Source organism: Passer domesticus, chromosome 1 (assembly GCF_036417665.1).
Source record: "Passer domesticus isolate bPasDom1 chromosome 1, bPasDom1.hap1, whole genome shotgun sequence".
Classification (NCBI taxonomy): Eukaryota; Metazoa; Chordata; class Aves; order Passeriformes; family Passeridae; genus Passer; species Passer domesticus.
The window spans coordinates 86,772,183-86,789,094 of record NC_087474.1 but is presented as its reverse complement, the minus strand read 5'-3'; the positions used below and the strand labels follow the sequence as shown (position 1 = coordinate 86,789,094).

Sequence of the window (16,912 nt, the reverse complement as noted above, 5' to 3'; positions counted from 1 at the left end):
TCCCTTGTCAAGTGCACCACAGAGACTGGTGTCTTCTGCAAACTTGCACGAGTGTGTAAACAGGTATATAAATAAATAAACAAATAAACAGTCCTTACATAGAGACCAAATGATGAACAGTACACACATACACAAATCATGACTGGAAAAGAGACCATACTTACACAAGACATAGGAGAGGACAACTCCAGGAATGTAACTTCCCAAGACAGTGAAAAATGTACATATGCTGCAGACTAGTAGGCAAAACTGGCAAAAACATTAAAATACACCATTAACACTTTCACTTAAATGATTAGATAATTTTGCAAAAGGAAGATGTTGCATGCTAATGAAATCTAGAATGCAGTGCAAAATTGAAGTTTGTTTTTCAAAACTGGGTATTACTTTTAACACTTCTGGTGAAACTAAGCATCAAACAGTGCATTTTGGATAATTAGGGATTCATCCCCTCTTCTACCATAAAAACATGCTATTTTTACTAATTTACTGTAAAGCTTTAACAAAATCATGTTTTTTGATAAAATTACTAAATTTCTTACTAAAATTAAGAAATTATACCTTCATTGCGTGAAAATAGGCTGGACCATTTATATGCAGGATAAAACCCAACTCACTAATTGCAATTAGTTAACAGAAACTCGTGACTGAATGTGTCAGAATGTACTTTTTTTTTCCTTTTTTTGCTTGTTCACTTGTTGTTTTTTTTTTAAATCTATCTCAACTTTTAATTAAATCATATAGAACTGTTAATGTTACTGGGGAGTGCTTACCTTGCCAGGGTTTTGTTCCTTAAAGTGGGACATTTCTTGAAGAAATACAAATAAATTCATCAGTGTTTCTGAAATGCACTGATTTATTCTGGGTCTGTAGTCTTGACTGGAATCGGTGACTTTCCAGCTGAGTGAAACAAACAAAAATACCCAACTTTGTTTACAGCTCATATGGAAGTTGAAACTGGTTGAAAACATCATGTAAAGTCTTAGCCTCTGGCAATCCAATGGCTGTTCCTATGCTAGAGACACCTGTGCTTGTTTCTTCGTATTCTATGTTGAGCTAATTCGATCTTTTTCACTAAAAAAAGTTAATCTGTTCAGTAATAGCAGTTTTCAGTCTGTAAAATATTACTGCTTATTCATTCTTGTCATATGAAGACATTGAGTTGAAGACACAGTTGTCATCTAAATCAAGCAGCTGACCCCAAACTTGTTTCTTTAATATTATTTTTTCTTTAAAAAGTATACCACAGTACTTTTTATTGCCACAAGATGGCCACATATTAATATATTTCATTTTATGCATATAATCCTTGTGCTTTTTTTCCCCCTATTTTTTATTTTGTTCTGCAAACTATGATGATGAAATTGCTACCCAACATAGAAAAAAAGAAATTGGAGTCTTGATGTTTACATTAATTTTCCTACTGAATGTTAGTTTTTCTATTATATTGAAAGGACTGTTTCTAAAGCTTATGACTGTTCAGTACTTTTAATAAAATAAATCCTCCCCCCCAAAAAAAACCTCAAAAACCTCTACTAAAGAACTTTCAGAGAACCATGTGACAGCATATGCGTCTATCACATTTGGGGCTGATCAGTTTATCCAATATTGAGCTTAAAAGATCACACCATATACCTTTGTGGAGTAAACAGAGCATCTACAACAAAGCTGACTTATAAAACAACAAGTAATAATAAAGACATGCACAGGCCAGTCAATGTCAAGTCAAACTGGTACAAAGAATGGACGAACCACCGTGCAAACACTGAGATCTGAAGTCAATTCCACACCAGCTTTACTGAGTTACTTTTTGCATAATGCACTGCTGAGTACACACAGCTTTGATCACAGTGAATGCAAGGCTGCCATGAGCAACTCTGGCCATTTCACTGAGATATATAACCCATTACATGTCTAATGCAGTAATAGTAAACATTTTGTCACAAGTAGATCGAATTACAAGATAAATAAAAATCTACATTATGAAAAAATGACTGTACAGGGGTCGGTGCACAGCCACCAGGGGACACACAGACGGTCAGATCAAACCCCCAACTCCTGTCAGCTGCACACGGTCTCCGCAGCCTCCCTTTTGTAAAAAGGCACGATTTCGGTCCAAAATGCTCCGCGGAGACCCTTCCCTGCTTCCCGGCTGTCCTCGTTCGCCACGAGGTGGTGGCACAGCCGCGGGGACCAGCCAGGGACGGGAGGGGCGGGGGGACACGGCGGGGACAGAGCCCCCCTGCCCGGCAGGGACAGAGCCCCCCTGCTCGGGCACTGCCAGCTGCACCAAACAGTGGCTGCAGCCACGGGGTAAGGCTCAATAAAGTCCGAACCCCAAAACCGGTGCCCTATTCCTGAGTGCATTATAGTGCTTATGGTGTTGCAGTGGTGTGATTTCCTCTTAGACTACAAAATAGTCAGGGTGAGGGGCATTTCCTGCCCTTTGAGGAAAACAAACATTGAAGCATTTATTTAAAATAGCACACCTGAAATGCATAGGATAAGAGCCCTGTGTCTTGGACTAGGTGACTTTGGCATTTTCCCAGCCACACAAGGCACTGAACGCAGATATTGGTCCATGACAGAGGATGCAAATAAAACCATAATATAACTCATAGAGATCACTGCAGGAACCCAGCTGGAGGAATGAGCAACATCACACAGAACTTTCTGTTCGCATCCCACCCACAGCAGAGATTTCAATTTCCATAATCTCTGATAATGAGTGGCTTTGGGAAAAATACAAGGATTTTGGCCTACAGGAACTGCAATTTTTATGGATAGGCTACTTCCCCTGAAGAAATACTGCTTCCACATTCTGTAAACCATTCTACAGCATTAATAATAAGTATTTTAAGAGCTGCCCATTTATTCCATTACTGAAAACTACTATTATGAAAGTGCTCTGAATAATAAAATCCTTTTATAGACTTTTACTCCTACCCTTTATTTGAAATTGTGGACAACCAAAGTAGAACTCTGTGGAAGCACAAAGAAAAAATGAACAGGCCTGATGCCTGCTATCAAATTAGAGCTTTGAAATACCTAGGACAACTGTAGATATTCACTTTAATAATTTTAAGCTGATAGCAAAAACGGAGGGGGGAAAGACAAAAGCAGAAAGTACAATAAAAATGCAAACTATATTCACCACTAACATAAAGACAATATCGATTAAAGAGAAGGAGCTATAACAAGGCACAATGGGATAACTAGTAACAATTCAAAAACAAAAATACAAAGTATGAAGAAAAAGTGCACATTTGCAGGGAAAGTTCTCTGCAGTTGCCTTGCTTGGTGATGGTGATGCTTTCTTTAGCCAACTTTTTGAAAGCTGCGGTACAGATAAAATATCTTGCTATATGCTTTGGCCCTGTGGTCCACATGTGGTACATGGACAAGACGACGAGCAAGAGGAGTGGATGGTACAGGTGAAATTTGCTTCAAAACTTTGCAAACACACTTCTGAACTCCACAAAAGAGTACTTGGCAGTCGCTTCTAGGCCACAAGAAATTGTAAGACACCTTTGTTAGTTCTGTAACAGCTACAATTTTCTATTTTACAAGGAACACCAGGGACTATTTTGAAGTCTTATTCTGATCTAGGCAATTAGAGGTGTAAGAAAGCCAGCTTGCTGATTTTCGGTGTGATCACCAGATGCACATGCTGCCTCTTCTTGTTCACAACTCCCAATAACCACCAGCCTTTGTGATACCTATCTTTCCTGTCTTTTTACCTTGAGCCGACTTAAATAGCAGTGTTACCCACAGTCCAGAGGGTTAGAGCAAGGGGGAAGCAACAGACCCTGGTGAAGGGGGAGTGAGAAAGAAAGGAGGTACATCATATAATTGTATGTACAACATATAATATACATACACAAAGACAGGTTATGTCATGGCCCTGTAAAAACAGAGGTAACTATGAAACTTGCATTAGATCAAAAGGAAACAGGCACACAATGATGCATACTCCAGAGAAATTAATTTTCCAATGGTCACATTTAAAGATAAAAAGGGAAAAAGAAGACGTTTGAAGTGATGTAGATGATGAATGTGGAGTGCCTGACTATGACATAAGTCAACAAAGAATATAAATCTATTTCAGCATAATATTAGTACATTACATGTGAACCCTATTCTTCCTGCCAAAACAGCTTTGGGGACTGCTGTCCATGCTCCTCTGGGGATAAGCAGCCAATGCTGAATACTTTCAAAGGCTTTTGTAGGTCATTTAGAAAGAATAATATTTTATGCTCCCATCACTTATTCTTAGTTTGATAAACAGTGCTACACTTCCATTCTAAAACTATCGTCAATAAGGTTGAGGGTGTTCAGAAAAAAATAAATTACTCACATCCTTCTGACTGCCTATTGCATCACTTCTATAACTGAGCAAATATATAAACTGTTGCCTAGTAATTGCAAAAAAAACACCCTACCCAAAACACTCTACCACCCAGACGCTTCCACCGATCACAGTCACAAACCCTGGCCAGAAAACACAGTGGCATTACATTCACTAAAAATGACTGATGGTGTCATGCTCCCATTTCATAGCTAGACATCTGTTCAAGCAAAGCCCCATCACATTTCTCTCAGAAAGGTCAGCAGATCTCATGTTACTGGTTTAAAGATCTTTTCGTGATGTGCTGGATTGTTTTGAATTATGTGCACACAGTTTTCTATGTATCTTCATGCAGATAGCTACTCAGAACTGCAGCAGTGACAAGAGAACACCATGATGTGGTGGATCGGAAGGACTGCACCCACATAAACACTGAGTTTGTAATTATAGAGCTTCTAAACCCTCCTGATTTCCCAACTGTAACCACACACATTTGTAGCCTGTGCACTCTGTAATTTTCAGGGTAACTTGGAATGTAGTAGTCAAGGTGGAAGAACTAAAAGTTACATTCCTAAAGATATGTAAATAAAAATATAGGTAATATGGCTATTTGTGAGTTTTTAAAAAGGTAATATATAGAACCTATAGAATCATGCAGCTGTAAGGGATCTGAATATCAGAGGACAAATAAGCAATCAGTTCATAATGAAAATTAATCAAATTAAATCCAGGGTGTAAACTGTTAGCAAACCCCAATCAAGCAGGTCTACCTTTTCAGAGCTTTCACAGGTTTCTGCTGTAAGAAAGAAGTCATCACAGTGCAGAAGGGAGTGATTATAATGATACAGTTTTTCTCTGAAACAAACATTTTATACCTGAAGACCTATACAAAAAAGTAGGTTTTTAAATTTTTCTTCTAAATTATTAAGGTACAGAGATAAGGGATTTAAAATAGTATCTAAACTAAAAAGTTTGTGTAGTTTTTATTTTACATAGAAATTTCAGGAGGAGATATACTGAAAATGAAAATAAATCCCCCTTTCTCTTTCTAAAATATAAAACAGTGGTAAAAGGAAATTTCACAGTTAAGCATATTAAAGTACCAATGGCAAAACCTCTGAAAGCTACTATTGAACTGTGGTGGAACACAATGCACTATTGATTATAGCCTTATAGACACAAAATGTAACACATTTGTGAATGTTAGTGCGCTATGTGCAAAGACAGAATGGCCAGCACTACTAAACTCACAGCACAGCATCCTAATGACCTATGTGGCTAATTTTAAAGGTGACTATGTAGAACTGGGCTCTATCCTGTGCCACTTTTGGATCCTATGCAATCATTAAGTATACTAAAATAATTGTATTTGTGTCATGTGGTCATGACCAAGTTAACAAGACCTGCAATTTAGCTGAATCATTGGGATACCATGTAAAACCGTCCTTGCATCAAAGACTTTCACAAAAGAAAAAGCAAAACCAGGAAGCATCTACTATATACTTAATTCTTACACTTCACAGAGAATTTTCATCTACAACCTTTTTGCGCCAAATAGTGCAAAACTTTTCTAACAGAAATCTCTTCAGCTTGTAGATATCCATATGCATCATATTTCCCATTGCTAATCCACAGGTGCTGCACAGATTTAGGCTTACTAATATGTGGTACTGTGGCTAACATCCTTTAACAGATCACATTTGACCATCCCTTCAATGTTGAGGCTTTGACACCCTTGGAATCTCTAAGATATAGAGACCTCATTTTTAAATTGAAGCTGGAGATTGAGTTATCAGCCTTAAAGAGTAGCTAACATTTCCCAATCCAAAAATCTCCTTTAATTATCATACCTCCAGTAGTTAATACATTGTTTATAAAAACTAAATTAATTGTGTTATACTGTGCAACATTGCTTCTTAAAATCTTAAAGTGTTTTCTTCCCAGCCTTGTCTATCTGCATCTGACACTTCAATTTTTTTCTTTTTATTAACAGTGGATCAGTCCAATCTGCTGTTCCTGTTTTGGTTTTTTTCCAAGGGAAGGTGTGGGATAAAAAGCTGAAAAAAATCTTATTTCAAAGTTTTCCCCCTTTTATTTCCTGACCAAGATTACTTTTTGTAATATTACTGTAGAAAGAAATACAATATTACAAGAAATATGTTTAAATCATCAGCATTTGATGAGGCTGGACGTGCCTTTCCCACTGGACTGCATAGTAGAGTGGTGGGACCATGTGACAGATAAGCAACCTTTCATCCCTGACTCTATATACTCCTTGCACAGAGTGTAAAACCAAATCCATAATTATATTTTCTTCTCTTCAACTGACATGGAACCATTTTACCACTGGTGTCCTGCTGAACAATGTCAATTCAATAAATTTAGGTAGGTTTTTTTGCTTATATTAGTAGTCAAGAACAAAGTTTTCTGAAAATGAAAGCAAACTTATTCTTACAAAAATACACTGAAGTGCTCTGAAAAGAGACAGGGGAATTCATCTTGTCCAACAGATTATTTAAACTTAAAAAATGACCCATTACTAACAAGATTTTTTTTTTTTTGGAGGGCATATGTTCATCTCTTCTATTCAGGTATAATGCATCAGTGATCTTATGAAGTCTTAATTATGAGCTGCAATGTATTTCTTCAGCTGACCAAACACAAACTGGTTAATTCTAGCTTTTTTTGAAGGCGATTCCAGCATACAAGTTCCTCAATACAGCAGACAGTATTAAATGTTGTCACCTTTTGCTGACTATCCCACTATGACAATAAAAATATACTCCAGCTAAATTGGGGCATTTCAGGGCTGAGCTCCTCTGGGCAGACTCTGGTGAGCAGACTGGCAGGGCAGCTCCCACAGGAAGCCCTTCCTCTGACCTGTGCTCCTCCTGCCCAGCTCCCCTGAGGAAAACACCAGCTACTACTGCAGTTCGAGGTCATTCAAAGCATGATCTGACAGTCCAGTGCCATTAGTCCAAATTAATGACTTGAGTTATTAGGATGTTTTTAAATGTCTCTTTGCATGAGAACAAGTCTTTCAGTGCCATGTGAATACTATTATTGACTTGCCTTCTGTTTAGCAAAGACTATAATGCTGTTTACTGTGTGCTGTTGCCCTTTTACCAAGGTGGTCCAAGGACTGGGATCTTTTCAGGTCAGGTTCCCATTTGTAACTGTTACAAACACAAAAGGGATATTTTTGTTCAGAAAAAGTAAGGAAACTCCTTACTAAGCAACAAGACCATGAAGTTCCATTTGGAGAACTTTAAACAGATCTGCCCAGCTGTTGGAAGCAATTATTTTGGAATTATTTTTCTCTTGCAAAGACAACTCTTTTTGTGCTTTTTCACAAAATCAATTTATTTTCCTCCTTCACAGCCTCCATATTCTTCAGCTGGGATATTCCTAGCTCAAGGCCTTCCAAAGTCAAACAGCTAGGAAAGATGAGCTGCACAAAAAAACCCAAACAAAAACAAACCCTGTATTTTCAAGTGCCAAAGAATATTTTTTAAAATTACTTTCTGTGTTACCAGCAAAAGATGACTGTAGCTTTTTCTGCACACAAGTTCATTTTGACTCTTTTCCATGGGTTTTAATGTATTTTGTACAAGTAGGTTATCACTCACTACTCCGATGTATTACTGAGAATTCCGAAAGCGTTTCCACCGCTCCAGGACCAATGTTCACAGTGTCTTTTATACATTCTTGACTATCATTAGATTCCTCACAAAATATCAGTTTAAAAAAAACCCCAAAATTATACTGTCTTACACCAAAACTGCAATGGATCCGATGATAAAGAATTACTGAGGGAAAATATCTCCTTATGCTAAATTGTTTTCAATTCTCTACCTGTGGCCATGCATTTCCTCACTGTTCTTCATCTGTTACCAGCCATGATCATGTGCCAAAACACAACAGAAGATACGAGTGTGTACCTGCTCTTCACAACTCTTCACTTTTTGGCTAGCCTTGCTAAGAAGTATTTGTGCATCTGTTCCTTTGCTTATTTTTCATTTTAATTCACAGTATGACTAACAAAGTATTGACCAATGCCACATATTTAACTATGACGTAACCATGTTCATGAAATACACTTGTGACACAACATTACATATTTCTGAAGTAGGACATGAACTTGGAGAGAGGATGTAAGAGGTATGTGCATCTGAGCAGGGCCTACAAGGAGGGCAGTGCACTGAAACCAATAAGGGATCAAAGCTCATTCTGCACCTTCCACAAAAATACTGCTGCTCTCCTTTTTTAAACACATACAAGCTGAAGCTTTGATTCAGCGTGCCCTTAAAATTACACCATTATCTGTGCATTAACATTACAATATCTTTCTTTGCAATTCTAAGATTAATTGCTCCTGCACAGCTCCCATAGATCCTCCTTCTATTCCCTCTTGTTTAACTTGGACCAAAATATTCTGACCTCCACCAAGCCTCATTAGCACTTCTTCAGTAATGTTCTCCAGTTATATCCTATTTGTCATGACCAAGACAAAAAGGCAAATTAATTTCAGAAAAATAAATTGGAAGACACAAAAGGATGAGGGATGAACATCAGGGTCAGTTAATTTAATGGTAGCTTCAAAAATGATAAATGGGCAGACCAGGCTCTGTTATGTTTTTCCAGGTTACTGCTTTAGAAAAGCTCATCTTTTTTCTTCCAAAACAAAAACTCCCAACTTTGATAGAAAAAGGGGTCTTAGAGTCTTAGGCCTTCTGTTTAGCTGCCAAATCTTGCTGCAAGCCTTTACAGAGAAAGAATTATGAACAAAATAAATTAGATATTATTACAAAGCTGAAAACTTTTTTTAAGGGGTCACACATATTTCCAGTTTTCTTCATTGAAAAATAAACAATTGAACAAAGTGGAGATCTCACCAAACATTTTTTGAAAAACAGCAATTAATGCTTTGGTGATTATCAGTAATGGGTCAACATTTCCTTAAGAGAAGAAAAAATGCTACCTGCAACTACAATTAATTGTAATCTATGCCATATATATATAGGGCACAACCCAGATATCCCTGCAAACGGAAATGTGTAGGTGACCCCACCCCTGCAGAGACCCAATTGCCCCTGGGGGATCCATTCACCCACGCTCATCCAGTTAGGGGGCAGTGCTTGAATGTGCTGCTCTACAAGAGACAACCAGAGCTATCTCCTGTGTTTCATCTCACAGTGCTCTGACAAACATACTGGAAAACCATCCACATAAATTTAAATTTTAGATTTAAATGTAACTAGAAGAAATCAAACCCAAAGCCATAATGAAATGCCCAGTTCTGATCCCTTAGTTGCTTAATTTCTTAGATTTGCCTCTGTATTCTGGCATTTTGTTCACTAACTTCTAAAAAAAAAAAGGCATCTCTTTTTACATACATGACAAATACTCTTTTTACAACATCAAATATTTCATTAACACCATTTTAGATCCAAGATTTTGATTAGCATCAAGACTACGGAAAAGCTGTGTGGACTTTAAGAAATCTAGATTATAAACTCCGTCATAGCCAAACATCAATAACATCTACATTTCAAATATCTATTTTTAAAAGTATTTGGCTAAATTTAATTAGGGCATTTACTTCATAGAAATGTGTTGGATCATATTTGAGAAAAACAGTATTTAGAAAATTGTTTTCAAGTTTTGGATCCAATAACTTTTTCTTTGTCCTGACTGTTGGTTTTATCAGCTAATTAAAATATAAGCTGAACTTCAGAAAGACAGGCATACCTCAAAGGAACCCAGTGCCCAATCTCACAGAAATGAGTTAGTGTTCTGTCAGTAGCATGGCTCCAACTAAACTATTTCCATGCCTGACATATTGAGGCTTTGAAGGAAAAAGTGACCAGGTAGAAACCACATAGTATTTTCTTCCCTTCACCTTCAGTTTAAGAGGTACCTCAGAGCTGTTCCATTTACCCTCTATCAGACATTAAGACTCCCATTCCCTCCAGAGAAGGTTAGCATTAGAGGCAAAGCCCTCAAGAAGCAGAAGATTGGTTACAACGCTGAGAAAACTGATCTCAGGCTGAGCACTCAGGAGCACACACAGATTAATTTCATGAAGCCTCAGTCCTTCCTGCACTGCACGGGACGGCCAGCACAAGCAAAGTACAGTACCTGTCATCTTGTCCCAGATCCTCACTGTCTGGCATTTCAGATGTAAAAGGGAATTCTCAGTCTCTCTCTACCAATCTAGATAATAATCCAGGCAATGATCTTCTAGTTTGTTTTGTGTTTTAGGAGGCACCAGCCAGGCACCTGTGCTGCTCGCTGCCAGGAAGAATGCTCCTTGCTCAGAGAGCAAATGTTTACAAGACATCCTAAGAGCTGCTGGTCTTGAATGAAGTTCAGAGCGGTCGGCTTTGATTGGCCGTGGCTATAAATAAACAAGTCGTGACTCACCTCACACACTATGACAGGGTGTTTAGTAGCCAGCACGGTCAAAAGCCAAACAGTTTGTTTTCCTTCTGGTCATGTGAGGGAGAATCACCACCCATTTAGTACTTTTATTTTTCTGCTTCTACTGGAAATCTTCCTCAGTATCTCCCACTTTTCTCAGGTGTAAGCAGCAACCAAAATGATGAGAAGCTAAATCACTCAAACTTTATTAATAAAGTGAAAGGCTTGAAAATATGAGAGCAAAGAGTTTATTCTTAAAACTATTAAGAAATCCTTTTTTCCCTCCCTGCAAAGTGTCAGTCACAAGTTGTCAGAAGAAACCAAATTATTCTCCAATGATTAAATTCACAGATAAAAAAAATCCACAGAAACTTTGTAATTCTTTTAAATACGGAATAGGAAGACAAGTTTACAATAATGATTAATTGCATTGCTTTTAAGTTCCAAGCTCATTTGCACAACTAATCTTAGACAGGAACACCAGAACACTGTGCTGAAAGAGTCCTCAAAAACTAAAGTTTGCTGGCAGGAGGAAGCTTTCTGCCAAAATACTTTGATTGCTTCTGTGAAGGTGAATTGAATATGGATTTCCTCCTACGGCTTTTCCTCCTATTGCTGCATGCGTGACAAGGATTCTGTCACTCCAGCTACACCAGCTATGTCTCTATTAATTTTCAACACCCCCGCAACCTTATCTGTGCTTCTGAAGCTTTGTCACACAGTCCAAGACTCCAAGGATCCCTATGTCTGTCATTCAGCACTGCTCCTTCACACAGCTTCCTTCCTTCACTGAACTGTTGTTCTTAATATATTTTGGAATCCACATTACATCCAGAGACCTTCATGTAACAAATCTCTTTTCCTAGCAAGAAACCCAGCAAGATTCACACCTGCCTGTCCTGCATGAGACAGTAAGAATTGTCATGGGGATGTCAAATATTAAAAATAAATAAAATTAAAAAAAGAGCAAAGCTGGAGCAATGGTATGCCCTGTATCTTTGATTTGCTAAGCTATATATGGTGCATTGTGAGTAATACATAATTTCTGGAAAACTGCTTAACTTTTAAAACGACAAAGGATTCTATCCTTTCTTCTTTTTATCATATAAATTTCTTCAAAACGACTAGTAAGATCTAAAAAAACAGAATTCAAGTCCTCTGACTAAATTATGTAATACAATATATAAATAAGCATTAATAAATGTCACGCCTACAACTTTCCATGGTCACTGATACCTCCGTATTCCAATGTAATCTTTCCTTTTCTTTTCTTTTCTTTTCTTTTCTTTTCTTTTCTTTTCTTTTCTTTTCTTTTCTTTTTTCTTTTCTTTTTACTTTTCTTATTTCTTATAGTTACAAATAATTAAATGTCGCATTTCTTCAAACTTACCCTGAAACAATAGAGCTGCTAAATTCAAAAATCTTAATTAATAAAATGATTCTGTGCAACAGTTTAATCTTCAGATTGAAGTTGTGATGTCTTCTAATTAGGAAATGAAGCAAAAGAAATAACTGAAATGTGCAAACATGTAGGAGCATCATTCATACTTTAAGTGTAGCATCAAAAATGAAAGCAAACAAAGTTGAATCCCTTATAGAACTTGGACTGCCTTAGTCCATGCACTGCAATATGCTCTTACACAACCACATAAATTTACTATGTCAAATGTCTTTTTATAAAATATTCCATTTTAATGCATTTGATGATTGCATTCAGAAGCTGAAAAGCTTTCAGGATCAAGTCCATCCCTGTATTTCAGCCTCTGAACTTGTTGTACTCCAAACTCTTCAAGTGTAGCTTTGGACTGTTCATTTCTTGGTCCCACTCTGTACACAGAGCTTACTGCTACAGCAGAAAAACTATTTACTTTTACAATTCCTTACAACTCTTTCCAGCTCTCACTGAGGCAAGGAGAATATTATCACCTTATTTACTTATTCATAAGGAAGACCTGCAGAGATTAGGTTCAAAACTGTCTACTAAATGAGTACCTATCTAAAATGTCAAGGACGTGTTAGGTTGGAATTAGAGCATTTATGAAACACTTCAATACTCTAGTATTGGAGTGGTATTCTAGTGGTATCACTGCTCATCACTTTTGAAAATCATACTTGAGAACAGCATGAGTGCATAATTAGTGGAACTGCAATCACACTGAAGTATTTTGCTTGATATCACAAAGACTATCTAGAAAAATAATTTCATTTTTTCATCAGTCTAAATTTTTCTGCACCCAAGAGAACTGGAGTTTGTATTGACCCATCTGGAGGTTTCCTGCAGAACAGGTTCCAGATTATTTCACAGCAGCATGAGATGGACTGACCTCTCCAACAACACTTGGGTGGAAGCAGCAGGTAAACAGAAGTAACATACTCAATCAGGCCAAAGGGCTTTGGCGTCTTTTATTGTGTCCAAAACGAACAGCCAAGGAAAAAATACATTGCTGCCTTCTACAGACAGTCTTCCAGACTTCAGCTCATGGAAACTTGAGCCAACAGTGATACCTGTTTTTTAGCTCTGAGCGGATTTCCATCCTACGGTAACATCTACAACATCTTGTGGCAAGAGCAGCTGCAGCTTAACTGCATACTGTTTGGAAGAAAAAAACAGCCAACCCCCACCCAATATTGTTTGCTCTGGTCTAGCCACTTCAACTGGTTTCCAAGATGTCTTATATTGGAACACGCAGATGACAGTTAACTCTCTTCAGCTTTTTACAGTGATTTATTGTTTTTGCAGACCATTATAGTTTGGGGTTTTTTGATGGGACTGCAAAATTGAAAGACATAGGTGTTTAGAAAAGAGTTTACCATTCTATATCATTGCTAAAAATCAGTTTTAAATTTCTCCAATATTGAAAACTCAGAGTGACTAAAAGTGACAGAATGAGGAAGGAAAGTATTTTCCTACCCATGTTATTTTTCAAAGAGATCCTTATATCCTTGTTTAGTTGCAGCTAAGCCCTACATTAACTGCACTGGATTTGACTCACTTTTCTCTGTCCTTCTAAGTTCCTTTTTGCCACTTTTGAGGCCTCAACTCACATGACTAATCCATGCTTCTCTGAGCAACTTCTTTGTCCGAGCTGCTACATTCCAGCCTTGTCATGCCTCTCTTAACTTCTTGCAGCGTTTCTGAAATTCTCCCTCCCCTTGGCTCTGTTGGCTCTTCAAGAGAAAGAACAACTCCTTCTACCTTACAGTGAATTCCTCCTCCTTGTGCTATTACTTCCGAAAGGAACATGGAAGCTCTTGGTTTCGTAATCAAGAGGAAGAAGATTCTATCTACAATGTCCTCCTCTTGGTCAGACCACTGAGCTTTGAAAGCCCTATTTTTGCTCACCTGTTTCATTCATGTAAGTTCTTGCAGGCCCTCAAATATCCTCACTATTCTTTTGTAAATTCTTCCTGTGTTTACCATAACCAATTTAAGGTAGGAGAGACCAGAAATGTAGTTATTCCCAGTGAGAGCATACTATAATTTACACATTTTGGCCTCTTTTCTAAGTTGTTCCTCATGCTCTGTTGGCTGTCAGTACCACACTTAAATACAGCTTTCCAGAGTACCTGATCTTCTTTGTGTTATTTGGCTAACTTTAAGAATGAGTTCTTCTTACTTCTGCTTCTCTCTATTATCTTGTTTTCCATTAAGCTGACCTCTTCTAGACTTTTCCAAAAACTTCCTGGAGAGATGCTGAGTAACCGCTCTTTATGTCAGGTATGAAGACACCCCAAAAGATGTGCTGGCATGTAGATCAGATTGCCTGACATATGGCTTGGTCAGGGAATCTTACCAGTTTTGCTCTTGCCAAGTACAGATTGGGACCGAACATGTATTGTCATTATCAAGTAAATGGTCTTTTGCCCAAATAGTGTGGACATCTATGCAAAATTTTCCTTTGGCCAGCAGGCACCAAAGACTGCACACGTCTTCAGCAAAAGAAGGGAAATAAAATCTATATTCTTGCCAGAGACAAGGAAGCAGCCTCACTGAAAAGCTAAAAAGGGTTGGAAATAGTGTCATATAGACTCTTTATACACTCAAGATAGATAGTGACAATCTTCAAGGGTTTTAGGACGTAGGTGGTGTGTCCCACCCAGGCTGCAAACTTTCAAAGATTTTAATTAATCAGCCTGTGGCACAGTTTAGCTGGACAACCACCCCCAGAAGTACTCACGACCACTGCTGTCTTCTATGTCTCTCCTCACCTAAAAGGAAACACAGTGCCTTCAATGTATAACCCTGTTCTAATTATTCAGCTATGAATGAGTCTCACTTCCAATAATGTGAATGAAAAATAATGAACTCCCTATTGTACACTTAAAGACACCCTAAAAACCCTCGACTGACATCAAAAAATTATATATAATCTATATATCTATATCTATCTATCTATCTATCTATCTATCTATCTATCTATAATCCCACTCCCAAAAGGACATCTAGTTTGGTTTGCATTTCCAGAACTAATGGAAAAGTCTAGCATTTTATTTTACGTAGATGGCTTGTACTGATGTTAACTTCAGCAAAAGCATGGGTTTAAAAATTACCATGATTGTCAAAGACATGTTTAGGATGAAAATGAATGTGAAATGACTTTTAACGCTATTGAAAAAAAAATTTCATATTATTAACATACATGAAGTCCCCCAAAATTACCTACTTCCCCCCTTTTTCAATTTAGGAAACTGAGTAAAAATATTACATTTGTGTGTGTGTGCAGGCATGTGTACATTTATATATTTATAAGCACACACATATGAAAGTATATGTTTTACCACATTTCATCAATTTGAAGGGCATGCCTGATTTTCCTGTATTTTCAGCCAAAATTTGCTAAAAGTTTCCTGTCCTGATTCTTTCTATGTAAACCTGAATTCAAACTGCAAATATTTACTATATTTACTTAACCTTGAGGTCTCTCCATACACTGTGAGATATACAAATGAGGCTGGTTTTAAAAGATAGGAAACAAGCATAAATGAAAAATCTTTAAACTGAACCTGCTGAACATGCTCAGTTCTTTGCTGGGGTTATTATACCGGAGTAACCACAAGCAGTAAGCAGTGTGCTATAAAAGATGAAGACACCTGTTACACACAAAACACAGTCTGGTATTTAGCTATACCAAAGTTCAGGATTGGAAAAAAAAATAAAAAGAAAAAAGAAATCTTTTAACAGTTGAAGATCAATAAAAGCAAATAATAAAATGCTCAGGACATTTTGTCTTTCTTCATCGAATTCTGCATTTTATGCAGGATTCTTATATATACCTGGATGAAATAATTCATTGGTAAACATTTCCAAGATCACAAGCTGCATTTTCAGAAAAAAAGCAACCCAAACAAACAGCATTCCGTTTTGACAAAAAAAAAAGTAGCACAACATTCAAAAAGCTAAACAAGATACCACATGCAAGAAATATTCACTGGGCAGAACAAAGCACATGAATTTTTTTAGAGAATCATAAAAAATTGAGCATGAAAGCAAACAGACACCAAAACCTGATTTGTATCAACAACAATGAATTGTCACTATGAGGTTTTACTGTTTCTCACACAGCACACATAATAATGCTCCCTGGTGCATGACAGTATTTCCAAGTTTCAAACACAAGCAGAAAGAGGAGTTAAAGGTAATAAGAGACACTTCAACTGCAGTTTTAAAAGTAGATTATTACATTTTAGTCACATGAAGACAGCAAATCTTGCTGTTTACAAATATGACAGATCATGCTGGATTTGTGTGACAAACAGGAGCTGGAGACAGGAAGGTAAATCTTACCACTAAGGGTGAAAATCTCAACTGCTCTGTGACTTTTTGGCCATGGAATCTTGTTAAACAGCTATAAAAGAAACAAATATTTGGAGGCAAAAGAAAAAGACTAAACCAGAAACCCAAACCCACCTAGCAATGATCTCAACCATATCTGAAGATAACTGAGTATTTTTTCAAAATTTTCAAGTAACCTTTTACATATTGTTTCATTAAATTATTTGATTTATTATACTGCATTTCTACAAAGGTACTAGTTTTCTCCTAGTTCTCATGATCTGTAATTCAGTCAAGTAATATTAAAATGCATTCTTTTTCCCTAGGCATACATGCTATTCAAGATTCTGAAACCTGCCCATCTCCCT

At 37.2% G+C, this 16,912-nt stretch overlaps 1 protein-coding gene across 5 annotated transcripts in view; it reads right to left on the bottom strand.

Annotated features, from left to right (window-relative positions):
• The window catches only part of RETREG1 (reticulophagy regulator 1), a 65,283-nt gene that overhangs the window by 11,466 nt on the left and 36,905 nt on the right, over positions 1-16,912 (bottom strand). For 3 of the 5 annotated variants that reach the window (XM_064428069.1, XM_064428058.1, XM_064428068.1), the window contains exons 4-5: positions 774-900; positions 165-249 (exon numbers count right to left, since the gene is read on the bottom strand). In XM_064428069.1, coding sequence (XP_064284139.1) covers positions 165-249; positions 774-900 — 212 coding nt within the window. Of the gene's footprint in view, positions 1-164; positions 250-773; positions 901-10,489; positions 10,694-16,556; positions 16,618-16,912 lie in introns of those variants that run through there. The other 2 variants (XM_064428071.1, XM_064428070.1) reach the window with 2 other exon arrangements.